The 12556-nt window shown below is 37.3% G+C and overlaps 1 protein-coding gene and 1 pseudogene across 1 annotated transcript; one reads left to right on the top strand and one right to left on the bottom strand.

Annotated features, from left to right (window-relative positions):
* The first annotated feature begins 498 nt into the window (after window positions 1-498).
* Window positions 499-5865, top strand: LOC146655214 (uncharacterized). The gene is made up of 5 exons (XM_085428839.1): window positions 499-565; window positions 4549-4649; window positions 5072-5262; window positions 5372-5690; window positions 5812-5865. Exons 1-5 carry the CDS (start codon window positions 499-501, stop codon window positions 5863-5865), a joined length of 732 nt encoding a protein of 243 aa, XP_085284965.1.
* A 2485-nt stretch (window positions 5866-8350) lies between these two features.
* On the bottom strand, window positions 8351-12309 carry LOC146655213 (uncharacterized; annotated as a pseudogene).
* Window positions 12310-12556: the final 247 nt, after the last annotated feature.

Below are 12556 nucleotides of genomic sequence, written 5' to 3'. Positions count from 1 at the left end.
TTTAAACAAGAGGGTTAAATAATAATGGAAAAATAATCCAAACTCCATTTCCTCAAGAGTAGCCACAATGTGTTGCTGATGTATATACTGTGTTTTGATGGTGGTAACTCCTAAATAATGGAGACATATATTTTCTCATCGGCATGAGCTAGCTGCTGTGTTGTTTCTTCTGTGTGCATAGAGAGGAAATAGGTGGCGCTGATGTAGTTTAGTCATAGGCAAGACATCAGGATGACGTCACCTCTTCTCACTGATACTTCCTCTGTAGAATATTCATAAGAATGGCCTGACAGAAGTGCTCCTTATATTCTACATGGTGCCCTGTATTGTATGAACATCACCTTGTTTTTATCATTTTGGCTACATTTGACTTTTTTGCACAGCTTATTTCTCACACCATGTGTCTGACTGTGTACTTCAGGTTTCCTGGAAGAAAAGTCAGACTGATGATGTAAAAGTCTCAAAATCTCTTTTATCAAATGTGATACATTTGGCGTTATGAGGTTAAACACTAACCTCAAAGAAGGCATAGACAACACAAAGAAACTGCTTCTTCCATCTAGTGGTAAATAGAAAAAATGCAAGTAATAAGAAATAGTTCTTCAAAAATATTGTCAAAATCAAATTTTGAACTTTTGCTATGAAATCTGGCATACTGAATAATAAAAGGCAGTGGGATTCCAGATACAGATGAACAAAATGGTGATGATTGCTAACCAACTGGACATAGTGGTGGTCAGGGCTGGACTGGCCATCGGGCATACCGGGCATTTCCACTCGTGATTTTTAGTTTTTATGGGCCGATGGGGTTTTATTTCTTTTCTTTTTTTTAACGGTATAAATGAATGGTGGTGGATTGGCCAGTTGGTCATGATCGACTCTGGGCTGGACCAATTACAGCCGAGGAGGTCGAACTTTAAAGTTGAGGTGAAAAGGAACACGATTTGTCCCGTACTACTTCATGAAACTGATCAGTGATCAGCTGATCGGCTTCTCTCTGCGCCAGAAAGAGGAAGCCAGCGGTTGTCGCGCTAAACAACAGCAGCACGTTTAAGCTTGATCAGCTGTTGTTAGAATTTATTTAATATTAATTTCTAGTATCAGCTGATGTTTGCTGGAGCCACAGCTGTAAAAGCTGCTAGTCTTGATATCGGTTTGGTTATCTGGTGAGAGGGAAACGTGAAGATGAAACCAGGAGATGTCCTTACTGGATCACCAGAGCTGAACAGGTGATGGAGAAACAGGTTTACCTTTTAGGTGACATGGATGAGTTGAAGGGAAGTTATGAACTGTTTCTGAGAGACAAATAACACCAGGATCCTTTTTTAGGTAGCTGACAGCTGGTAACTGTGCAGGGGCGGATCTAGCAAAGTTTTGCCAGGGGGGGCCAGGTAGGGCATTAACAGGGAAAGGGGGGCACAAAGAAATACTTTTCTTTCTTATTCTTATTTAAAATGTCTCGCTTTTAATAAATAATTATCTGCATCAAAGTTTTCATCTGATGTAAAATGTATAGAAATCCATTATTGTATTCAGTAAATATTAAGTCTAGTATATATCCTAGTAAGAAAAGTAACAGATTTCTGTGCATTTGTTTTATACGTGCACTAAATGAAAATCGGTTTTGTCAGTTAAGCATCTTGAGGCAGAGGGTGGGGGAGTAGATTCCTATTTTTTTTCTTTTCTTTTTTTGCTGGGAGTTGGCAACCCTATTAGTGAGCTATATGTAATTATAAATTAGGTTGTTTTATATATTTTTTTCTAAGTACTGTTTAGAATACCAGAATAGGGAGGGTGGTGTAGGTTTAAGTTTATTATAAAGGCTTTATGGCTTTTCCTATAATACCATGGTGGGCTGGTCACTGTCAAAATGCCCGGGCTGATTTTTTGTCCCAGTCAGCAATGGTGGTGGTGAACAAGCAGAAGAAGACGGCTGTAGTGATAGACATAGCGATACTGAGTGACAGCAACATCAGGAAGAAGGAACACAAGAAGCTGGAGAAGTACCAAGGGCTCAGAGAAGAGCTTGAGAAGATGTGGAGGGTGAAGGTAACAGTGGTCCCAGTGGTAATCGGAGCACTCGATGCAGTGACTCAGTCCTTTTATGGACTCGATTCATTTCACAATTTTATTTGATAATTTCTCTCCCATTTTACAGTGTTAGTTGCATATTATTTATTAAATAGGGAAATCTTTTACATTGCAATGTTCTCTTCAGTTTAAAATTAGAAGGCAAATTTACTTCCATCTACAGAACCGTTCGTCTCTGCTTTTTCCTCTTTTTCTCTAAAATAATTTAATATAAAACAGTGACTATGTTTTCCATTAAAAACAGTTTTGTTTCTTTGTTTTTTCTTTATGATGTTATGAACTTTATGGTTTGAAATGCTGTTTGTAATGCTGTTGTGCTTTTTCCAGGAGGACTCATGAATCACATCACCGTGGCTGTATTTCACTAAGGTCCACAATGAAAATAAATATTTAAACATTTTAAAATTCATAATGATAATTGTTTTAATTTTGAGAATACTATTTAAATCTCTCAGTGCTCCAGACTTTTTAAATATACAATTGACCACTAGATGGAGCCATGGTGCTCTCCACTTCGTGTAGATTTGAAGAATCAGAGAAAATAATCCACAGTGTGAGCCTCTTGGCAATAACTCTGTAATAGTTTATGATATTTTTCTGAGGCCACATGTTTTTAATAGTCAAGCTGAGGTCTACACTAGTGATTTTCACCAGATGTAATAACCTCAAGCTACTCTTACTTTTCATTTTATGTGTGTGGATTTAATGTGGTGAGAACAGGAAAATTAAATTTATTAGAATTATGGTTTCATGAAAGAGTTGCCAACTATTGTTTTCAAAAATTTGGTTACTGGAGTTTAATATAGAAAAAAACGGATTGTGTTTATTTTTATACATGTGCCAGTGTTTGCAACGTTATTATCTAATTGTTTGTTTGTTCATTTATTTCCATCATGTAAACAATATACAGGTACATTTTGCAAAGAAAAGAAGAGAAAAAGCACTATACAACATAAAGCTATTACATTTCAATATTGCTTCTGTTGTGTTTCAGTTACATATCAAAAAGGAGTGGGAAGAAATACAGACTTATTTAATCCCACCCCTCTGCCATAAGCTATCAGTCAATATTTAGTCAGTTTCCTTACTGATATTATCTGTAGTAAAAACAGCAAACAGGTTTCTAAAGTAATATATACATCACATCATAAAATGTTCTAAACAGAGACATTGACTTAATTTCAACATTTTCCCTGTCTTTATAATGAAAGAAGATCATGTCTTTATATTTATGTACAGGGTGTCAGGAGGGTGTTTCAATTATTTTACAGATTTAGTAGTCAGCCAGTGAGCAAAGTTAATCGTCATAGTCAAGTCACTGTTTTGTGTTGTGCTGAAAGACAGAGGTCTGCTCAGGCTGCTGTACTCGCTCAAGCTTAAGTTGAATTTATCAGAGACATGAAGTGGATTTAATACTTAATCCTAAACAAAGCTGAAAATAAAAATGGTTTGACTATTCTCATCAAAGCGTGTGAATGTGCTGCCACAGGGGCTGTGGGGTGGAGTTTATAACCCACCACAATTTCCTTTTTCTGATTCGCTCTGATAAAAATATCTTAAAAGTCAGAATGCTGAACTAACTATTGAGTTGGAAGCTGCGCTGAAGAAAGTAAGGCTGATGTTTACTTGTATTCACTTGTATTATCTTAGAAGAGTGGATGAGACCAAGTCAGAATTTGAAGTTACAGGAGGCGGTTACTTTATTCTTTTGTGCTTCCCTGTAAACAGCATGAAAGCTGCTTACATGAAAACCAAATGAAAACATATTTATTGATTATGCTTTATTTCTGCTTAATTTTGTACTCCGGTTAACTGGCTTGTCGACAGATCAAGCTTCCTTATAGGTAGTCGGGTACAAGTTTATTAAGTACAGCTTGCTAATGAAGTTAATTCAGTTAGGTTCAAAAGTTTAGCTTTTTTTCATCTGTAGAAAACAAAATCAAGGGAAAACTGATTCATTAGTCCAGATGGCTTTGACTCAATATCGGACACATTTTTAGATGTTTTAATACCAGATTTTGTTAAATTTTGTTTAAATGTTCAATAACAAAACAAAGGGTGTTTTTCTTTCCCACTGTTGCCAAAGCGCTTGCTCGACGAGGGTCAGATGATTGTTGGGGATTCTTTGTTTTCTCTGTTATTGTTATTGTAGGATCTTTATGGTACAATATAAAGAGCCTTGAGGCAACTGTTATTGTGATTTGGCATTATGTAAAGAAAACTGAATAGAATTTAAAGAACTTTATTAGATTCAATTTAATTCAACCACTATTTTGTTTTTTCCCCTTTTGTTTTATTTCAGCATAATTTTCTCTAATATCTTTAGCTATAATTTCATATCAAAATAACAACAATGTTGATCTGCTCACTATTTTAACACCTCCTGTTGCACTCAGGCAGATCCTTTGGCAAAGAGAAGAGAGTGGGTAGAGCTTTTATAGCGGATCCATCATACAGAAAGTCAGCTGGAGATGGATAGCGTGGATATAATGTTCCTGATAAGCGTCTGTTTCTGCCTTCCTTTAACTATGGCAGTGAGCTGTTGGGTGTTTTTTGTGGTACGTAAATGAGAGACTTTCATTACTTTCTATGTCTCACTCCTGCTGAACTAATTCACTTTTACAAACAGTCTAGTTTTATAAGATTTTTCCACTTTGGTCACGTTAAATGTTCATTTTCTGAGTTAATAGTTCATAAAGTTTAGTTCTGAATTCATCCGTCCATTTTTTTTCTGCTTCTGAAGTGGAATTTTATCCCAGCTGTCACAGTGTGAGAGGTGGAGTGAAACCTGCACTGGTCACCAGTCTGTCACTCTTTTTAATTCCATCAGACCATTTTGCAGCGTTTACACATTTTTCAGTTGTCCGTTATTCTATATCACACTAAAGATATTTTCTGGACACTCCACATTATTTGCAGTTAATATTTAAATGTTTAGTTCTGAATATCATGTTTATTACTGCATTGATATTTTCTGCAGGTACGAAGGGAGCAGGTCCCCATAACCTACTACACAAACCTCCTTATCTCCAATCTGATCCAGTTCAGCACGTTGATCTTCTTCTTGATTTTCCACTTAAACCATGCTCTCTATCATTATATTTCTTTTGGCATTTTTTGCTGTGCCGTGTTTGCTAATCTTGACTTCAAGATGTGCATTGCTACTGAAAGGTACCTGTCTGTCTTTCTCTGTCTGTATTGCATTCAATCAAATTCTCAAGCGTCCCTCTAAAGATAAATGTCCTCCTGTAATGATCAGTATGTCTGTCTTGTGTTGCAGGTGTTTGGTCATCACCCGTCCACAGTGGAACTGCATCAGACAAACTAAAGGTTCTGTGCTGCTCTCTGTTCTGGTCTGGATCCTGTCTATTATCTCTGGATTTCTTGTTGCATTCTTCGATATGATTTCACTCACTGTGTTAATTTTTTTTAACCTCGTCCCTTTTTTACTGTTCGTCTTCACTTTGGTTTGGACCCTCAAAACTCTGCCTGCTGCCACCTCAGTGCTCACTGAAGAAAAACAGAGAATTGTAGGAATCTTAGTTCTGTTGTTAGTTAATCATTGTCTGATGTTCCTTCCTCTGATCATCTTTTATATTGTATCAATTTCACTTTATTTTCTCGCTTATTTTTCTTATTTTCCTGTCCTTCTAATCCACATGAATTTATTTCTGTTCAATCCTTTCATGGATGTGATTTTTGTTTTTCTGATGCGGAAAGACCCCATCGACAATCAGCTGCTGTCTCTGTGCTGCTACACTGGTGGAGAGGTAGCTGCAGATAAAATGCTACAGCTACAATATTGCAGTGACTGTAACAGCACAGTGCTGTACACAGCACTGCAGCAGATGTAGCTGCACATAATCAGACAGGTGGTTGAATGTAGATAAATTAAGCGAACTACTATTCTGCTCCTCTGTAATTTGTATTTCTTCACACATACTAAGAAAGAGCATGGTACATGAAAGCCTGGCTCACAGTCTCTGTTCTAGTTCATCCCAAAGGTTCTATCAGGTTGTCAGGACTGTGTGCAGGCCTGTCTAGCTCTTTCACACCCATATTTCTCTTCCATGTCTTTATGGACCTTTATGGACCTTGCTTTGTGCAGTGGTGAGCAGGGCTGCCACAAACGATTATTTTGATAGTCGACTAGTCACCAATTATTTTTCCAATTAGTCGGCTAATCAGATCATGCATCCATTGGCCGTAAAACATACAGCTTATTGCACCAGCAGCATCCGATCTTATATGACTATGATTAGCTTACAGCTTAAAGTGTTTAAGGTGTGTGCTAACTAAAAATAAAGACAAGAACATAGTTTATTAATCTTTTAATGAAATTTGCAGAATGTCTCAGTGGAGTTTAATAAACTCAGCCGTCTGCTCCTTGCTATCTAAAATATAACAGGACAGGGGTGGGTCTGAAATTGACATGCTGGGAGTTCGCTGTTCTCGCCGGCTCTAGTGAGCTTTGTCGTCGACAATTTTGATAGTCGACGTAATCGTGACAAGTCGCCTAGTGGTAAATGGACTGGTTCTTATATAGCGCTTTTCTACTCTTCTGAGCACTCAAAGCGCTTTACACAACTTGTGCATTCACCCCCATTCGCACAAGCACAGCTTTCTAAGTAGCATTCACACACATTCATACTCCGATGGATGCATCAGAGAGGAATTTGGGGTTAATATCTTGCCCAAGGATATTTGGCATGCAGACTGGGGGAAGCCAGGAATCGAACCACCAACCTTCCGATCAGTAGATGACCTGCTCTACCACCTGAGCTACAGCCACCCACGTGGTGGTGAGCAGTCTTCTGGACTTATGTTAGCAAAACTGAAAAGGCTATGCATTACTGTGACAGGGTCAGTCTTGAAAAACACCTGGTTTGTGTTGACAACCTGTAACTGTTTTATGTGTTGTTGTATGCAGTTTTTAATTAAAATTCCTAATAAACACCTTTTATCTTAAGATTGGCGTATTTTTGTCACAATATCACTCTGTTGCATTGTGTTCCAACACAAACAGTTATGTTGCTTTGGGAATTAAACGATCTTAATATAACCACTTCCTGCTTTCCATTGTGATCTTTGGTTGAGAGAGAGAGAGAGAGGGGGGAAGAGAGAAAGACTGATGGGGACATCAATCTACTGGAGAGTAAAACAGCTCAAAAATGTGAGATCATTAGAAACAAATGAACATGACTTATTGATGTGCAGAATTTAGAGGTATGGGTGGCGGTAAGATGGGTGGGCTCGTCTATGACACGTGCAGGAGATTTACATCATTAATAAATCTTATGCTTTTTTATTTATAAATATCAGCATTATTGTTATTAACATGATGCATATGAATACAGATTGTTTATAAACAAAGATAATTTATTCTGTGTTAGCCTGTTGATTTATTCAGTACGTGTGGGTTTTGAGGGATTTTATATTTCCTGTTTTTCTTTTACTGGTTCGTTTCAATTAATCTACTTATTTGTTTGTAACCAAGTTAAAACTGCCATTTATTAAAATGTGGTGAAATGTTAAAATGATGAAATAAATGTTAAAGTGTAAATTAAAAAAAGTTTAAAGTATTTAGAAAAAAAATGAATTTGCATTATCTATGATTCCTTTGTGTAAGTATTGTGTTTTATTGTGAAGAGAAGTGAATGTGGTTGTTGTCAGTAACCATACTGTGAGATGTTTCATATGCAAAAGGACACATTCTATAAATCAGACACAGGCATTAACTGATGACATGACAATTCACTCTACATGATCTCAATGATGTAAACTGGAGCAGAAAATCATTTTTTACCTTTTATGCATGTAATATTTTTATAAAAATGAAAAATAAGTCAATACAAACTCCATCACACAATCCAAAAAAAGCAATAAAAATAATTATCTTTCCGTGTGTACAAAACAAAGCTAAGTGAACAATAATTCACATACTGGCAGACTTTTACACAGTACAACATTACTATTTATGCATAACACTTAAAACTTTATTCACCTTTCCTCAGCAGATTAGCAGAAAAGAGAATATTGTGAAGGCACACAAAGAAGAAAAGGACATCACTGAAAATATTATCTAAATATAAAAGGTAAAATTGAAAAAAAAAACTGAATCTATTGTCAGCTGACACTTATAACAATATTTAAAAACAAATTTCTCTTTTTAATTTATCAGCAATCTCACAAACCATTTTCTCTATTTTCCTCTCTCCAATGAACTCTGACTACATCAGCCCACCTCTCTGTGCTGCCATCAGTCACACTGATGTGTGCTGACAGCTGCTGCAGTGCTGTCCATCCTGCAGCAGCACAGACATGCCAGCAGCTTGTCAATGCAAATTTTCTACATGAAAACAAACAGAATCAAGTCCAGAAAAGGATGTAGCAGAAACAAACTAAACACCACAATTTCTATGAAACAGTGAAAGGGAGGTGTCCTACAGGCGTGAGAAAGGGAACACAAAACAATCCATATTTGAACCATCATCAGACAGTAGTTAAACAGCAACAGAACAAGAGTTCCTACAGTTCTCCGTTTTTCCTCTGTGGGCACTGAGGTAGCAGCACGCAGGGCTTTGATGGTTCCAGCTAAGCAGACGTTGATCAGAGGAGCAGGGAGCAGAGCAAAAATAGGGGGGATTATAAACTGTTCAAAGACTGTGGCAGGAACTACAGTGATAATGCAAAAGGCCCAGACCAGAGCAGAGACCAGCAGAGAACGCTTTATTTGTCTGATGCAGGCCAGCAGTGGGCAGCCGATGAGGGAATATCTGCAACAGAAAACAGATGATTTCTCTAAATATCACAGAATATGCAGCCAGATATATGCAAGTACACAAAAACACAGTAATAAACACTGTTACCTTTCAGCAGCAAGGCACATTTGGAAGTAAACATTGGCCATCACACTGATGAAGTAAAAAGCAACGGTGATGTCATGATGCCATCTTCCTGTTGTTACAATCCAAACAATCTTTGCACAGAACTGGATTACGTTGGAGATGAGGAGGTTTGTGTAATAAATGGTCTGGGCCCGATCTCTTCGCACCTGCAGAAATATTTATAAAAGTCACAAAATGCAAGAGAAGCATCTCATATTATCTCAAACAAGTTTAGAACAAAAAAACAGTGATGGTAATATCAGAGGTTTAAGTGATCAAGTACATTTGACTTGCTGTTGATCTCATGGTTCCCACGTCGCTGACTCAGTGCTTTTAGCTTTTTAGTCTATTTTTCTTTATTTTTCCAGGTCTGGTATCTTAGTTTAATCTTTTCCTGGTTTCATTTTGTTGCTTGAGGGCCTTTATTATTCTAACCTCCCTTGTGTTTCCCTGTCTGTCCTTTAGTTTCATCTGTATTTGGTCTCTCTTTGTTCCCCTTCATGGGTTCCTCAGTCCGTCGTGTCTCCATGTTTGTTTTCCTTTTATCCTTATCAGGTTCGTCTCAGTGTTAGTTTCCTGTCTCGGTCTTTCTTTGTCTCATCCCCCCTCATTACAAGCTGTGCATCCAGTGAGTGAAAGTGAGTTCTTAGCCTACTTTCATTGTTGCTTGATTCTCAGTTAACCAGCTATGAAGCTGTTTCTGAGTTTACTCGTCCTGCATTTCGGGTCTCAACCTGCCTGCTGCACAGCTACATACTCTGTTTGTCTGTGTCTGTATTTATTGTGACTTATAGAGCAAAACAAATGTCATATATAAATGAATCAAAGTCAAAATAATGATGAAATGTTTTCATCTCTGCAGCACTACAAATGTTTTTGGATGATTCTTCATATCATTCACAGTCAGACTGATATAAAAGTGATTAATAAAATTCAACATTTACATACCACACAACAGGCGAAGACTATGGTCAAAGGCAGGCACACAAAGATGCTACTCAGAAACACCAAAATGAAAAACTCCATCTCTGGTTTCTCTCTGTGTGACGGAGCTGCTGAAATAAATTCGTTCACTTTTTCTGCAGTAAAGAAAAACAGTTGTTGAATATGCAGCATGTTAACATTGCTCTTATATCAGTTTGAAATTAAAGATGAAACCAAGGCTGAAGATGAAACTTCGGCTGAACTGAATTATTTAACAATATTGTGGCATCAGAAATGTAACCTAAAAATGCATCACAGCGCATTTCAAAGCCAGCATGGTTTTTCAGAAAAAGATGATTTTCTTGAAATCTTCGTTCTTTTCTCAAAAGTAGTAAAAAAAAAACAACCTTCTGACTCACAAACTTCAACTTAGTTTTATCTGAACTCAAAACCAGCGGATAAAATGGGATTCATCAAGAGAAGGTTGGGTGTAAGAGTGAAGTGTGGGGAACAGAATTATTATGAAATAAGTCACAAAATAATTTAAGATTTTTCTTTGTGTGCAGGCCGTGATCAGCCCGACAGCTGAATTCAACAAGATATTAGCACATGTTAAACCAGAAATCAAGGCTGATTTTAATCTGCCAGATAATCTAAAATTTGTATCAAATGTAAAATGTGGTGAGTAAAACTGATCAGCATCTAAACACAGCCTTGTGTGGGCCATTATCACCACAGTCTGCTCTGTGCCAGCCGTACCTGCAAACTTCACCACACTACACAGTTTAAACTGGACTAAACATTTTATTCAACTTTCGAATGACATATAAGTATATTTCAATATGTTTGGGTGGTAAGGCAGAGTTAGAAGTTGGTGTCATGCTCTACACACACACACACACACACACACACACACACACACACACACACACACACACACACACACACACACACACACACACACAGATCTTTGGTAGTTTTGAAACGATAACAGAAAAGCATTTCTGTAATTTCAGCAATAATATGATTTTAGTGAAAAAGGGGTTTAATTTAATTACTGATGTTTACCTGATAAAAAGCTAACTGTATGTCCATATACACTGTTGCATATATTAGATTCAACACTGGAATCTATCATCATCATCAGGGTCTTTCAGTTAATTAAAGTTAATGCAGACATTTCCATTGGGTTTTCAGTTATACAACATCCATGTCATTCATATAAAAGCACCTCAAACATTAAATTTTTTTTAAAAAAAACACAACAAAGAAATCAGTAAAACTTCTTTGTGTAACTTCCTGTCTCATAATTCTGATTTGTGCACATGAGCATGCAGTTTCCTTAAAACTGTTCTCCTCCTAAAGATAATGTGAATGTGACTCACCTCAGGATGGCTTCCTGTTGAGATAGTTTGTAAAATCAGCAGTCTAACGTTTCGACAGAATCTGAACGGGGAAATTGTGGTACTTTATATACCCCACCCCTCACGCATGGGCACACAAACACACTATAAACAGAATAGTCAGTAGATTTCAGTGGAGCTCTATTTAGTTGTAGTTTTAAAAATGAACAGTTCACTTCTCTGGAAAATTGTCTTTTTATTTTAGAGAATTGTGAAGTGTTGAGTGGGCCTCTGTCTGCTGGACAACACAAACTGCTGTCCTGCTGCTAAAATCTGTCAAATAATATCATAACTCAGTGTTTTTGCATAAGACACTAACATTTTTCCAACACTTCAGGAGATGCTAATGCATAAATGGCTTTCTTTGCCCTCTGAAGAACTTCCCTGTGCAGCTGAGGAGCTTTATGTGGTGAGAGGCAGATAGAAAATCTATCATGTGAAGCTGGGTCTGGTTAACATGTTGAGATTGTGAGCTGAAGAATTTCAAAGTATTAGCACAGCTCAATAAGTACAGCTCAACATTTCACATCATCTGCTGTTCACACATGATCTTTCAGGACTGTGATCAATAGTCATGCTGACAATAAGCAGGTTAACAGTTCACAGGGGCGCAGTCGCAAATGTCAAAGAAACCAGAAGCAGAGTCCAGGTCCTGATAATATATGTGGCCGGGTGCTTAGAACATGCGCTGAGCAATTATGCAATATTTTTTATTACATCTTTCTTTTATCTCTTCAGCAACAGAAGGTTCCAGAGGTATGGAAAAAATCAATTATTTCTCCAGTTGCTAAGACCACAAAACCTACATCATTAAATGATTTTAGGCCTGTCGCTCTAACATCCTTAGTGATGAAGTCCTTTGAAAAACTTGTGAGGAAGGAGATCCTGCAGCAAGTAGAGAAGCTTATCGACCCACTGCATACAGGCCTCGTAGAGGTGTTGATGATGCAGTGGTCACTCTGTTGAACTTCCTCTATCGCCATCTTGATGGCGCCAAAGCTCATGCTCGGCTCTTATTTATTGATTTTTCTTCAGCTTTTAATACTATCCAGCCACATGTTTTAGCTGATAAACTTCTTAACCAGTTTAAACTTGATTTTAATCTCGTTGCTTGGATTTTAGACTTTTTAACTGACAGATCTCAGTGTGTGAGAGTGAACGGCTGTTTCTCCAAACAGCTGAACTCTTCTACTGGCTCACCACAAGGTTGTTTCTTTGCAAATTTGCATCATAAGATTGTTTTTCGTTTTT

Source organism: Rhamphochromis longiceps, linkage group LG13, assembly GCF_057381845.1.
Source record: "Rhamphochromis longiceps isolate RC_006_pf linkage group LG13, R_longiceps_female_GT1.1, whole genome shotgun sequence".
Classification (NCBI taxonomy): Eukaryota; Metazoa; Chordata; class Actinopteri; order Cichliformes; family Cichlidae; genus Rhamphochromis; species Rhamphochromis longiceps.
The sequence above is the reverse complement of the archived record's forward strand: the minus strand, read 5'-3'. Positions and strand labels throughout refer to the sequence as shown.